Genomic DNA, 15,768 nt, shown 5'->3' on the forward strand with positions numbered 1-15,768 from the left:
TGATCATGGCTAGCAGATGACCCTTAATGATTTTTGAGGTCAGTAGGCCAAAGGTCAAGGTCACATTGACCCAGAACAGTAAAACTTCTTTTGCCAGATAACTAGAGAATGCTTTGGTCTAAGATCACATTTGATACGGAGGTCACTTATGACTGGTAAATAACCCATAATTATTGATTTGAGGTCAGTTCGTCAAACTTCCGGTGCACATTGACCAAATAATTTCTTTTTTTCCTATGCAGTTACTGAATGCATCAAAGGGGGCATTTCATATTCTACAAGCTCTTGTAAAATTAGAACCTCAGTTTTGCATTATTATTTTCAATTTTGTCCTCTTTGTATTACTAGGAACTTCTGGGGCGGATGAGGAGCTTTGGCGTTTGAGACAGGAAGTTAACAACTTGAAGGAAACTTTAGCGATGCAGTCAGCATACGTACAGACCATGCCTCCACCACAAACGTCAGCTGGGGTTCAGGCCAGCACTGGAACTGGGACACAGTATTACCTCACAGTAAGTACAATAGTTAAAGAAGATCAAGGTCTAAAGACATTAAGGTTGTGGATCTGTAATTTTACTCTGCGATTTCCATGTTATTATGTCTCCATGTTCAAATTTTTCAGTCATAAATGTAGCCCAAAGCACACAATGTCATATTTTTTTTATAAAAATGGAAGAAAGCTGAAAAATACAGAATTTACTGATTGTCATTATTGATCTGCAACTCTTAACCCATACCATGCTAAATTTCTGTAATGAACTTGTCCATCTTCCAATTTGGACAATACCATAAACTGTTAAAACGTGTGTTTATCAAAAAGATACTGGCTGAGTAGCTGACATTCATCTTGAGACCAGTCCAAAACCTCATAATCTCATTGGTATGGCTTGAGAATTGACCAATGGCAAGGTCTTGTTCCTTTGATGTCAGGCCCTAATTTGCTCATATTCTGAGGTTGCTAATTGTCAGAAATCAAAATTTTGGAATTTCACTGCATCTTAACCCTTATCATGCGAGACATGATTAATTCTACCTTTACAACTATTGTAGATCATGATCAGCCCACACATTAGTGCAGTCTGATCAAGATCTGCACTGTTCACCATTCAGTCAGTATCATTTTGGTAAGCTACCTTTTTAACAAGTAATGGTATTGTCCAAATTGAAAGATGGACAAGTTCATGATGGAAATTTAGCAGAGTAAGAGTAAGAATTAATAGATAAAACATTTCACTATCATCAATTAAGTTGTCAGTAGTCTTCCTTAGGTTAGTTAAAAAGTATTGCTCTTGATGAATACTTAAGGCATCCCTTAACATGAAAACATATGAACTAGCAAGATTTATTTTTATGCCCCCAGCATCTATTGATGCTGGAGGCATTAAGCGATTGTCCTGTCCATGCGTCCATTAGAATGTTGTGTTGCAACTAGCTCCAAAAGTATTTGACGTAGTCACAAAACTTTACAGGAATGTTGGTCAGCATGTTATGACAGGAGTTATGACCCCTGACTTACTAAAAAACTGGTCATTTTAGTGTTGTGTTGTGCCTAGCTCCAAAAGCATTTTACATAGAGTCACAAAACTTTACAGGAATGTTGGTCAGCATGTGTAGTTGTGCACCTGGGGTTTCACGTCCAGATTCATTCAGTTGTGTAGGAGTTGTGGCCCCTGACTTATTGAAAAATTGGTCATTTTAATGTTGTGTCGCGCCTAGCTTCAAAAGTATTTGACCTAGAGTCAACAAAGTTGGTCAGCATGTGCAGTTGTGCACCTGGGGTTTTGTATCTTGATTCATTCAGTTATGTAGGAGTTATTGCCCCTGACATATTTTGTTTTTAGCTCACCTGTCACATAGTGACAAGGTGAGCTTTTGTGATCAAGGACAAGAAGATTTTTAAAGTTTTTCCTTTTGGTTGCCCTGGCAACCAGAGTTCTGCAAGGAATTCAATTCTTTGAACAATTTTGAAAGGGGGCTACCCAAGTATCATTCCTGTGAAGTTTGGTGTAATTCTTCCCAGTGGTTTTCAAGAAGAAGATTTTTTTAGAAAATGCTGACGGACTGACGACAGATGACGGACACTGAGCAGTCACAACAGCTCACCATGAGCCTTTGGCTCAGGTGAGCTAAAAAAAAAGTTTGTGAAACATGTATGTTAAAATGTACTTGACATAGAATCATAAAAAATTAGACCTGTGAAGTGTTCTCTTTAGGATTTTACTCAGCTAGGTCAGAGTTATGGCTAACTAAGTGAAAAATAAACATAAGGTTCTTAAAAGTTCGTGTTGCAAACATCTTAAAAATTATTTAACCTGAGTCATAAAACCATGTTACAGTGGCAGGAGTGGGGGTACCTGTGCCCTATGGACACACATCTGGTTAATGTGGATATATGTGTACATATAGGGTATAATTTTACCCTACCTGTTCTACCATGTAAATATATAATGATCTATAATCAGTAAATTGTGAAGGTTGTTATTGCATTGGGTAGAAAATATAAAACTGTATTAAACATGTTAAATAGTTTCTTTTATTTTATAAATAATACATGGTCTACAAATACTAATAGACTGTGGTACTTCCCTTGTCTTATAGACAAGTTCATTTATTTACAGCTGAAACTCCAACACGGTGTTACTTCCCCTTATCCATACAGTATACATTACCACCCCATATAATTGGACTGAATTTCAGTAGAGTTATTTTTTTTCATTATTTGAATTTTGTTGTACAAAGTTTTTATCTTAGTAATTAAATATTATATATTTTGCTTGTAAAACATGGGGAAAAAAACGAAAACATAATGCAGTAATATTAAAATTACTTCTTTTTCTGGTGTTGTGATGCACACATGCTAAAATGTAAACAATGAAATTACTTGAGGGTATTTTGAGTACAGTAAGAGAATTTGACTATTGGCATACAGTAAATATCTATACATTAAAACCTTTCATTATGTTCTAAAAGCTTAGGGCTATATAAAGAATAACAGGCTACTATCTTTTGATATCAATGTTATCAGGTCGAGGCTGATATGGAAGGGGTGAGGGAACCGAAACCCTTCCGCCCATATCAGCCAAGACCTGATAACATTGTAATCAAAAGACAGTAGCCTGTTATTCTATTTATCATGAAACTCATACAAACTGCCTAGAAAAGTATACGCCTTCATCTCTTATTTCGTAAAAAAATTTCTTCTGAACTTAGTGAAGCAAAAAATTTAATTTATATTTTACGATTTTGAAAATTCATCCTCCCCAGAAACATCTGAACAAAACAATACGGCAGCCATATTGAATTCAACTCTGACAATGTTTTTGACTTTCTGATATTCTTGTAAAAGGAAACAAAAAAAACCAAATAAACTCTTACCTGCGTAAAAAATCAAAAATCTTCCTCATGAATAAACCAGAACATGCTTTATTTCCATATTATGAAACATTTGACTCAGACAACTACATGTCCAAAGGGCTGAAAATTTCACTTCCAGTTCGAGACTCAGGTCAGAGATACTTTAAAGTTTTTAAAATAACTAAATTTAAACTGATCTAAGAATAATAATTAACACAAATACTTTTGCTAATACTTAAAAATTAGGATCTATTTATTAGAGACTTCTTTCGACTACACCACGGAAGCACATTTTTGACCAAATTACTGCAATATAACCTTTACACTCAGGATGCCATGTTTTTTGGTCCAATCTTAATGAAAATTGGTCAGATTATTTGTCTCCATGAAATCACTAGGTAAAACATGTTTTTCTACACTGTTATGGTGTGTTACACAGGTAAGCGACGAAGGGCCATCTTGGCCCTCTTGTTCACTTTTTGTTTACCAAAGTGGTATCAAGCAGTATTTAATAGTATCAAGGTGAATTAATAGCCTTTATTTTATGCTGAATTGTTGGGAACAAATATTACAAAATATTACATTAATTTAAAAACTTGACAATTTACTGATAATAAATGAAGAGACTTTCATCTATGAGTCATGAAAGGGTTATAGAGAAAAATATATATTTTAAGTAAATAAAGAAACAGTGACAAAAGTCCAAACGGAAAAAAAAATCACTTTCTAACAACAGAGTCATTGTTTACTCACAGTAGTCTGAAATTCTATTAATACAACCCCAAAAGTCTATCTTTAAAAAAAAAAAATACCCCCTATATATACATATATAAAATTTTATTTATTTAATTTATTTTGTTGGATTTAACGTCGCACCGACACATGATAGGTCATATGGCGACTTTCCAGCTTTAATGGTGGAGGAAGACCCCAAGTGCCCCTCCGTGCATTATTTCATCACAAGCGGGCACCTGGGTAGAACCACCGACCTTCCGTAAGCCAGCTGGATGGCTTCCTCACATGAAGAATTCAACGCCTCGAGTGAGGCTCAAACCCACATCGATGAGGGGCAAGTGATTTGAAGTCAGCGACCTTAACCACTCAGCCACGGAGGCCCCCATATATAAAATAAACACCAGGAATGAAACATCAAAAACTTACCATACTTGGCAGTCTTAAACTCTGATACACATTACGAGAATAATCAGACATTTTCTGAGGTTTTCAGTGTTTTCATCTGCCGCTGAAGCCATTCACTGATGTCACAACAATAACAACAATTACAGTGTAGTAAAAAATATAAAATCTCTTCAAAATTTGTACATGGAGTACATTAGTGTTAGAATATTTATCTGTTTATATCAGTCAATAATATCCACTAGCTATATTCCTTTTGCAATTAAAAAATGATTGACAAAATTTGACTGGGAAAACCTGTAAGGGGACATTACTCTTGGGAGAATCAATTTTTTGATACAGCAGAAAATCTAAATTTTAAAAGTAAAATTTAAATTAAATACTTTTTTTCCCATGACTTTTGAGATAAGTAGAACAATGAAGTAACGTCTGTAATTTGAAGGTAAGACAGTGACAAGGAAGCTGTAATTGTTGTTACTGTTGTGATGACTAATCCTGGCTGACATATTCCAGAGTGACTGTGGAAAAACTGCGGACAAATGCAAGTACGTACTTTCCATGGAATTGTATGGAAAAGTCACCTGTTATATAACATGTCTGGAGTGATTGCAAATATTTTCCATGGACATCTCTGGAAATTACTCTGGACATCTTTGAAAATGTTCATGGAATGTTCACGGACATTCCAGAAGAAAAAATTCTGGCCATTTAACTCTGGAAAATAACTTTGTCGTTTTCTAAGAGATTTTAAACACATCAGAAAACAGTTAGCATCAGACTGGAAATACCAGAAAATTGTCCATGGAAAGTACTCTGGAAATACCTGGATATTTTTCTGCAGTTTTCGCAGTATTCCATATCCAGCTCTGGAAAGTTTGTCAATACTCCAGAGTCCGGACTTCCATGGAATTTCTGTGGTTTTCCATAGAAGTCCAAACCTCTGGAATTTTCTCACCCAGGAGAAGTCGTCAGCAAATGGCTTTGGCGGCAGATGAAAATCTCTGAAAACCTCAGAAAATGTCTGATTATTCTTGCACACAACTTATATTGGCATAATGGACAGGATAGAGACTAGGGATGGGACGATTTCAAAATTATGAAACCGGTTAATCATTTGTATGAAATCGAATCGAACTGGTTAATTGGCCACCATATTGAAAATGCTGTTTTCTTTCCTGAAGACAGTATCAAGGTACTTCATCAGGAACTTAGGAACTTTAACATTTGCATGCAATGTGTTGATTAATAAGTTGATGTATTTTATATAAAATAATAATATTATCACGACAGGCAAATCAGAGACTATTGATGATGTTGATATTTTTTTAGCAGAAATATACTGCGAGTCTGCATGCTGATCAAAGAATTGTATACATGCATTAATATAAATTTTATTGGGATAGTAGGATGTTTAATGTTCGTGAGCGATTAGCGGTTTTGCAAAATTGAAATCGGTTTCACCTAGTAATTGAATTGGATCCGATTAATTGAGTAATCGTCCCAGCCCTAATAGAGACTACATTTTGAAATCAACTTTAATCAAACTTGCACACAACTTGTATTGGCATTATATCTTTGTTCCTTCCGAAAACTGGCTATATCCTATCATGGGTTGCAGAGTTATGGCTCTTTAAAGGTCCAAAATTTGCTATTTTGGCATTTGCAGCCATATAGAGATCGTTTACAGTTTGATTTGACACAAACTGCAAAATATCTTCATATTGCCTTGATAAAATCTAGGTTGAGTTTGATTTTTGGTCATCTTGGGTTAAAAAGTAGGTCACTAGGTCAAATCAAAGAGAAACCTTATGTATGCGATAGAGGCTGTATTTTTCAATTGATCTTCATGAAATTTGGTCAGAATGATTGCCTTGATAAAATCTAGGTTGAGTTTGGTTGTTGTTCATCTTGGGTCAAAAAGTAGGTCATTAGGTCAAATCAAAGGAAAACCTTGTGTATGCGATAGGTTTTTTTTCAATTGATCTTCCTGAAAATAAGTCAGAATGATTGCCTTGATGAAATCTAGATACAATTTGAATATGGGTTACCTGTAGTCAAAAGGTAGGTCAATAGCTTAAATTAAAGAAAAACCTTGTGTATGCGATAGAGGCTGTATTTTTCAACTGATCTTCATGAAATTTTGTCAGAATGATAGCCTTGATAAAATCTAGGTCAAGTTCGAATATGGGTCATCTGGGTTCAAAAACTAGGTCACTAGGTCAAATCAAAGAAGACCTAGTGTATGCGATAGAGGCTGTATTTTTCAATTGATCTTCATGAAATTTGGTCAGAATGATAGCCTTAAAGAAATCTAGGTCAAGTTTGAATATGGGTCATCTATGGTCAAAAACTAGGTCACTAGGTCAAATCAAAGAAAATACTTGTTTATACTCAAGGTTTTTGCTCCAATTTTAATGATAATTAGTCAGAACATTTTTTTCCATGAAATCACTAGGTCAAACATGTTTTCACTGTTATGGTGTATTATGGTGTGTTTCTCAGGTGAGCGACCTAGGGCCATCTTGGCCCTCTTGTTTGTTAAGTTTTTGTATGTAAGCTGGTATCTCAGTACCCACCAATGGGAATGGATTGAAACATCACACACTTGTTCACTGTCATGATCTGACGTGCAGTGCACAAGTAACATAACCCTACTTTGCATTTTTACAAAATTTTGCCCCTTTTTTGACTTAGCAGTTTTTGGTTAAGTTTCTGTGTGTAAGCTGGTATCTTAGTACCTACTAATGGGAATGGATTGAAACTTCTCACAGTTGTCCATTGTCATGAATTGATATGCTTTTTACAGTTTACATAACCCTGTTTTGCATTTTTAGCTCACCTGAGCACGAAGTGCTCAAAGGTGAGCTTTTGTGATCGCCCTGTGTCCATCGTCAGTCGTCCATCGTCAGTCATCAACAATTTGACTGTTAACACTCTAGAGGTCACAATTTTGGCTCAAACTTAATGAAAATTGGTCAGGATGTTACCCTCAATAAAATCTTGGACGAGTACGATATTGGGTCATCTGGGGTCAAAAACTAGGTCACCAGGTCATATCAAAGGAAAAGCTTGTTGACACTAGAGGTCACAATTTTGGCCCAATCTTAATGAAACTTGGTCAGAATGTTACCCTCAATAGAAACCTTGGACGAGTTCGATATTGGGTCATCTGGGTTTAAAAACTAGATCACCAGGTCAAATCAAAGGAAGAGCTTGTTAACATTCTAGAGGTCACAATTTGGGCCCAACTTTAATGAAACTTGGTCAGAAGGTTACGCTTAATAAAATCTTGAACAAGTTCGATATTGGGTCAACCGGGGTCAAAAACTAGGTCAGCAGGTCAAATCAAAGGAAAAGCTTGTTAACACTCTAGATGTCACAATTTTGACCTAATTTTAATGAAACTTGGTCAGAATGTTATTCCTAATGGTCTCAAGGGTCTGGGTCAGGTAGGATAAAAAACTAAGTCACCAGGTCAGATCAAAGGAAAAGCTAGTTACCACTGTAGAGGCCACATTTATGACCATATCTTAATGAAACTTGGTCAGAATGTTTGTACTTATCTGGGTCAGGTGGGATCAAAAACTAGGTCACCAGGTCAAATCAAAGGAAAAGTTTGTTAAAACTCTAGAGGCCACATTTATGACTGTATTTTCATAAAACTTATTCAGAATGTTAATCTTGATGATCTTTAGCTTATATTCGAATATGGGTCATGTGGGGTCAAAAACTTGGTCACTGGGTCAAATCAAAGGACCGTTTTCTTCGTCTAGCATCAATACCCCTAACTAGAATGACTTGATACTAATGCAGATGTAACCTCTGACCATTCCTCATCTTCAGACATCACCTTACCTCAGTTTGACCCTGAACTTGACCTCGTTTTGGACTTGGGTTGCTTTGTATCAACAAGGATGCCACCAGGGGCATCAAGTGTTTATTGAATGCAGCTTCATGCTCAAGATGTAATTTCTGAATTTCAATAAAGCTACAACGTAAGAACCACTCGCCTGATCGGTCGAGTATACATCGAGGTCCACTCGTCCTATCCAGACTTTAACTCGCCAATGTGAGCGGGCGAGTGCAATTTTACACCCCTGCAAGGCTGATGAATAGTCGAGCATAGCTGTATTCTGACAGCTCTTGTTTAAATATAGAATTTTGGGGTCTTATTGATAGAATTTCAGACTCCTGTGGTTTACTTAAATAATTGTTGTAAGTGATCAAGTCTTTTGCATTCCTATTTAACCAAAAAAAAATCATTTAAAATTAGCCTTTGATGCCTGGTATATCAAATAAAACAACTGACCAGTCAGATGAAAAGTCTGGGTCTTCTCAATCTAAAACCACAGTCTGAATATTTCATACTTTCAAGACCTGGAGCATCAGCCTGTCTCTTATCTGACACTATGATCTGAATCATCAAAAATAATTTCATTAAGCTGTCGTAACTTTGATCAGCTTCACCTGAAGTATCAAGATATCTGAACATTTCTTTGATATTTTTTTTTCTAAAGCATCTAGATAATGTTTTGATATGTAGACTTCTTTCTGATCCTCTTATAATCATAAGAGCCGTGCCATGAGAAAACCAACATAGTGGGTTTGCGACCAGCATGGATCCAGACCAGCCTGCGCATCCGTGCAGTCTGGTCAGGATCCATGCTGTTCGCTAACAGTTTCTCCAATTCCAGTAGGCTTTAAAAGCGAACAGCATGGATCCTGACCAGACTGCGCGGATGCACAGGCTGGTCTGGATCCATGCTGGTCGCAAACCCACTATGTTGGTTTTCTCATGGCACGGCTCAATTAACTTTTTTCTGAAGTCTGGATGGATTTAAGTCTTTCTAAAAGGCATTTGAGATTAGGTTATGATGTAAATATATACTTGATAGAAAACAAGATGGAGTCATATTTCTCATTGTCTTTTCCTAAAGAAACTTTCATAACTTGGATCAGCTCCACTTAAAGTGTTGAGATATCTGAACCACTCCACATTACTTGGATCATCTTTTTCTAAAGCATCTAGATAATGTTTCGATACAGACTTCATTTTGATCCTCTTGTAATCATAACTGTCTTCTGAAGTCTGGATGGATTTAAGTCTTTCTAAAAGGTATTTGGTATTTTGTAATAATGCAAATGGATTAGTTGATAACAGTATAAATATTGAAATAAATCTAGGAAATTCAGAAGTATTACTGTATTTACACATTTCCTCTAGTATCTGTATGACACAATCTCCTATTGTTTCTTCATGAGGGTTTCTACATTCATCATGATGATGGAACATCATGGTTTTTAGCTCGACTATTCATAGAATAGTGAGCTATTGCACTCGCCCATGCGTCGGCGTCGGCGTCTGCGTCCGCGTCCGCGTCCCGATTTTGGTTAAGGTTTTGTATGTAAGCTGGTATCTCAGTAACCACTTGTGGGAATGGATTGAAACTTCACACACTTATTCACTGTGACAAACTGACTTACATGGCACAGGTTCCATAACTCTATTTTGCTTTTTTACAAAATTATGCCCCTTTTTCGACTAAGAAATTTTTGGTTAAGGTTTTGTATGTAAGCTAGTATCTCAGTAACCACTTGTGGGAATGGATTGAAACTTCACACACTTATTCACTGTGATGAACTGATCTACATTGCACAGGTTCAATAACTCTATTTTGCTTTTTTACAAAATTATGCCCCTTTTTCGACTTAGAAATTTTTGGTTAAGGTTTTGTATGTAAGCTGGTATCTCAGTACTTACTAATGGGAATGGATTGAAACTTCACATACTTGTTCACTATCATGATCTGACATGCACTAAGCAAGTCCCATAACTCTGCTCTCTTTTTTTTCAAAATTATGTCCCTTTTTCGACTTAGCAGTTTTTGGTTAAATTTTTGTATGTAATCTGATATCTCAGTATCCACTAATTAGAATGGATTGAAACTTCACACACTTGTTCACTGTCATGATCTAACATGCACTGTGAAGGTCCCATAACTCTACTTGGCATTTTTACAAAATTATGCCCCTTTGACTTAGCAGTTTTTGTATGTAAGCTGGTATCTCAGTATCCACAAATTGGAAAGGATTGAAACTTCACACACTTGTTCACTGTCATGATATGACATGCAGTACAGAGGTTCAATACCTCTACTTTGCATTTTACAAAATTATGCCCCTTTTTCAACTTTTGTATTCATTCAATTGACAAGGCTGTTGAATAATCGAGCGTTGCTGTCCTCCGACAGCTCTTGTTATCAGGTATGATGAGTAACCTTTCTTATATGAATGTCCTTCTGTCTGAAAGTACAGCTCCAATATCTCACCATCACCATGTCCATGTATGAGAAACTTCAGTATTCTGTATACTTTCACATGTTTCTTAGATAAAATGTTTCTCATAAAATGTACCTCAATCTCAGTAACTGAAGGTATGGTATCTACAAGTAAAATGTTCTTAGATGACACAACCTCTGTACAGAGTGACTTGAACTTTGGGTTGAAATCCTCACCGGAATACCATAAAAGCCAACCTCTTTGAGCACCTTTAAAAACTTTCTGTCCAGGAGAAAGATCAACATGAATATATTTTTCTTCACCTGATCTATTCTTGTAAATAAATCGTAACATAGATGCTGGACCATGTTTCCGCACATACTTATCGAAGTGAATTGATCTTGTTACATTCAGTATTCCATTAGAACGAACATACTTTAAGGACTCTTTATGATCTGTTGTTACAGTATTTATACGTTCAGGTACAGTGAATAGTGCATCACCTGTAAGTGGAAACTGAAAATACCAATTTTTTACACATAAAAGAAGAAAAATGAAATCAAATTCATCTGGAAAATTGTTTTTTGTTTCTTCATAGAAGCTTCCCACCTTGATAATGCTACTTTCTGCAGCTTTTACTTGTTTATTCTTTAGGGGGAAATAAACTTCTATTAAATTTTCTTTCAGTCTCTTGAGGTATTCTTCTCCAGATTCAGTTATAGAGAAATTTTGTAGTACCAGATTAACTATCTTCTGTACAAGTGTTTCTATTCCTGTCTTTATAAACTCAACTTCCTCTTTTTCTCCATTGAACACACATTCCTTTCTATATACATCGTCCAGGTATATTTCAAGATTATTTATTTTGTTTTCTTTTGGACTTTTAGCAAGAGATAATTCAGCATTGTTTGTTGTTTCCACTGCCTTCCTTTTTCTAGCAGATAACTTTAGTTTATTTATTTCAATATCAGCTTTCTGCCTTTCAGCCATTGCACATCAGTTAAATTTGCTCCAGATCTATTTATTATTCCGTCAAACTGTAATTCTATGCTTTGTCTTTTAAAGACAGTTATCTCTCTTTTACAACATACTTTTTCCAATCTTAATCTCTTGGTATGAATTTTATGAACAGTATATAACCCCATTCTAGTTTGTCTTTTTCTTGGTTTTATCCTCTATCTCATTGTTGGACATTTCTCAAGACTATTTTTAATCTGGAATGAAAGATTTTTTTAAATAAATCAAAATCATCGATTATACTATTAAATTGAACATAGCTGTAATTTTGTCATTTTAAGGCACCAATCTTCTTAACTATTTCCTTAAAAAATCCAGAGAACCATAATAGCTGGTTATTTCTACCGGTGGGATAATTCTGCGTTTCTGCGGTCTCTCGGTATTATCGCAACAATATTTCCAGCAGAATGTTTACCAAGGAAAAATTTAAAATGCAAAAAATCTGCATTTTTTCACCAACTTGTTTCACACGAGGTAAACCAAAGTTCACAATGAGATCTAATTATTGGACATTACTGCCGTCATCCATCAATTACCGATAATGGTATAACTGAGTAAGATGGTCAAACAAAGTCCTAACTTTTAATCCCACAGAATTATTTTTCATGTTATAGCAGTTTGCTAACAAAAAAATTTTCAATTCACATGTAATTATATCTTCTTCAAAGCAGAGTTTCTTTACGACTGTTACCAGTAATTTAGTCTCTTAGTTTTTTTTACAAACCTGTAATTCTCACAGCGAGGCATTATACTTGTAAGGCATTACCTGCTCATTTGCATTGAAAACACAGAAATCTCTATTTCTTTCATGTAAAAACGCAGGAATAAAACACACAGAAATTTATTACACAATTTCTTGGATCAAAAGGCAGAAGTTTTTGACTGCAGAAATAACCTGCGTATTGTGATGCGGTATACCATAATTATTCACCCTTTGTAAAATTATGACAGTCTGTTAAGACATGTACATATTGTATATGAAATCATTATTTATCAAATTTGGCCTCCACATCAATCAGACAAATTGTACAATAACTTGAAAACTTGCAGAAAACTGGGGGCTGTTCAGTAAATGACGCAAAAGTTAAATACAACAGCTAAACTTTTTTCCTTGTATAACATCGTTTCTGTATGATGATTGACACATTTATGTTTAAATATCCTTTTTAATGCCACTGAAGTACAAAAAAAATTCTCTTTGCACAAATGAAAATTCCAGCACATTAAGCTGTTTATTTACATAACTGGGATATTTATGTTATAAAATAGAATAAATTACCACTGCCTAAATCAGAATATCCTCCTGGTGAAACTGAAAAGACTCCACCTGTTTCAAGGCAGTTAATCAATATTCAATTGATGTTTTCATTTAGTATTAAATCCTGGCCATTTGTATGGTGCTTCTCTTGGGTCACCTTGTCCAATTTTTTTCACTCTTGCAAAGATCACTTTTAAAACAACCCCATATGCCATGTACAACTCATTGAAATAATAGATCAGTTTTCACATTTAGCATTTCCTGTTTCATTAATTACCCCAATCGGAAATATGTACCAGAATGCTTATAAGAGATAATAAAACTATATATACAGTTCAGTATCAGTTACAATTAGGTTACCACTGTTCCTGTATTTATAGAAGTATATAAAAAAAGTATGTTAAATTCAGCTTTTATTTGTGACATAATACACATAAAAATCGTAGATGAAAGGGCTTATGTAACAATACATTGATCTGCAGTGTTTTGTTTAGCTGGAGTAGGTTTTCGCCAAAATCAATGAGAGCCAAATGAGTCAATACTGGGCTTAGTGCCAAAACCTTGAGACTTTTGATGGATTTTTGAGGATAACTTTGTTTCTGAAACCACACATTCATAAAATTTTGAATGTATATTTTTTTTTATAGGTTCTTTTATAAATATTTATGCAAAACAACAAACTGCATATTGCTGATTTCATGGTATAAAAAAACTTCAGAAGTGAGCCAGTAAAAGCTATCAAAATTGACCTTTAGAGTGACACTATTTGTTATGAAATGTAAAGAGTCATTGTGCCCAAAAATAACAATTAGATACTACCACTTTGTGTGATGCAAAACAGTCAAATTCAGTCCTGTAACTCAATACAAACATCTATCTCCATTTGATTTAAGTTTTCTTACTTGTTAATCTTGTGATCATGTGGACTAGTTTCTAATTTAATATATAACTGCCAAATATAACAATGATATAATACGCAATAAAATCTATCTAAGCGAAAATAAATGTTTTCAGCTACCCTTACCTAATTAGATTCTGGGATCAAAAGGGAAACAACTAGAAGAAAAATGGGCCAATTTTATCAAATGAGATACTTCCCTTGTCTGCAAAATTTACTCGATATAGAACAGAAATCAATCTTAAATAAATACCGCTGGTAGGACAGAATTCTAAAACATGTTTTTATGCCCCCACTTTGTGGGGGGGCATATAGATTTGCTCTTGTCTGTCCATCCTTCCGTCCGTCTGTCCGTCCGTCCGTCCTTCCGAAAATGTTGTGTCGCGCGTAGCTCTGAAAGTATTTGACGTAGAGTCACAAAACTTTACAAGAATGTTGGTCAGCATGTGTAGTTGTGCACCTGGGGTTTCGCGTCCGGATCCATTCAGTCATGTAGAAGTTATGGCCCCTGACTTTGTAAAAATTGGTCATTTTAATGTTGTGTCGTGCCTAGCTCCAAAAGTATATGACCTAGAGTCACAAAACTTTACAGGCATGTTGGTCAGCATGTGCAGTTGTGCACCTGGGGTTTCGCGTCTGGATTCATCCAGACATATAGGAGTTATGGCCCCTGACTTAGTAAAAAATTGGTCATTTTAATGTTGTGTCAGGCATAGCTCCAAAAGTATTTGACCTAGAATCACCAAAGTTTACAGGAATGTTGGTCAGCATGTGTAGTTGTGCACCTGGGGTTTTGCGTCCGGATTCATTCAGTCATGTAGAAGTTATGGCCCCTGACTTTGTAAAAATTGGTCATTTTAATGTTGTGTCGTGCCTAGCTCCAAAAGTATATGACCTAGAGTCACAAAACTTTACAGGCATGTTGGTCAGCATGTGTAGTTGTGCACCTGGGGTTTCGCGTCCGGATTCATCCAGTCATGTAGGAGTTATGGCCCCTGACTTCGTAAAAAATTGGTCATTTTAATGTTGTGTCGTGCATAGCCCCAAAAGTATTTGACCTAGAATCACCAAAGTTTACAGGAATGTTGTTCAGCATGTGTAGTTGTGCACCTGGGGTTTCGCATCCGGATTCATTCAGTATTGTAGGAGTTCTGGCCCCTGACTAATGTCATGTAGTGGGGGCATCTGTGTCCCATGGACACATTTCTAGTTTACTCCCATTTTTATCAACTTAGAAAAAAGTCATCTGTAATAGGCAGAATATATTTCTTATTAAAATCAGCACCTAAAGTAACTGGCCAGTGCTGGATGACGTCATCTCCAGCGACACACAATGTTTACTTTCAGCAGTCTGGATATTTGAAGGTAATTTTCTCTGGAAATACTTACATTTATACACTGTTCTGGCCACCTAGGCATTCGTTTGACTTGATCCTTATCATTCTTGTAAAAAATCATGATCATTATAAGCGCTTTTCAATGATGAGCGAATTGTTAGGCACTGTCCTTATTTAGGTATTTCACCAGTACATATGAATATGTCAGAATATCATTTGCCTCATGACATCATTGAGGCAAGGTGAGGCAGAAATCCTAGCAGTCATATTGATAGCCTTGGCACCCCCTCCCATACCTCAAATCTTAGAAGATATAAAAAAGCACCAGAGGCCACCATTTCATACAGGTCTGTATTTTCAAAAATTTGTAGGGGGCCCCCTGACCCACTGAAACACGCCGGAGTTGTTGATTGCTACAAGACTTACTAGTATTGCAAAGGTAAATGCACTTTAGTGTATATCCTAGTAAAATAATAAAGAATATAACG

At 35.7% G+C, this 15,768-nt stretch overlaps 2 protein-coding genes across 13 annotated transcripts in view; one reads left to right on the plus strand and one right to left on the minus strand.

The window, feature by feature from the left end:
* Positions 1-15,768, plus strand: part of LOC123528858 (centriolin-like) — a 145,101-nt gene that overhangs the window by 57,906 nt on the left and 71,427 nt on the right. For all 11 annotated transcript variants that reach the window (XM_053525539.1, XM_053525538.1, XM_053525542.1 and 8 more), the window contains one exon: positions 349-512. In XM_053525539.1, coding sequence (XP_053381514.1) covers positions 349-512 — 164 coding nt within the window. The remainder of the gene's footprint in view (positions 1-348; positions 513-15,768) is intronic.
* On the minus strand, positions 9,401-13,427 carry LOC128549153 (uncharacterized). Of its 2 annotated transcripts, none has more exons than XM_053525551.1 (2): positions 13,115-13,427; positions 9,401-11,984 (listed from the first exon to the last, which is right to left on the minus strand). In XM_053525551.1, the coding sequence occupies exon 2, from the start codon at positions 11,758-11,760 to the stop codon at positions 10,678-10,680; it is 1,083 nt and encodes a 360-aa protein (XP_053381526.1). In that variant the 5' UTR covers positions 11,761-11,984; positions 13,115-13,427; the 3' UTR covers positions 9,401-10,677. The 2 variants fall into 2 exon arrangements, with proteins under 2 accessions (XP_053381526.1, XP_053381525.1); XM_053525550.1 differs by having other exon boundaries at positions 13,067-13,427.

Source organism: Mercenaria mercenaria, chromosome 15, assembly GCF_021730395.1.
Source record: "Mercenaria mercenaria strain notata chromosome 15, MADL_Memer_1, whole genome shotgun sequence".
NCBI lineage: Eukaryota > Metazoa > Mollusca > Bivalvia > Venerida > Veneridae > Mercenaria > Mercenaria mercenaria.

What these genes read in the sequence shown, in the direction of transcription:
- LOC128549153 (XM_053525551.1), bottom strand. Translation starts at nt 11,760, where the DNA reads ATGGCTGAAAGGCAGAAAGCTGATATTGAAATAAATAAACTAAAGTTA.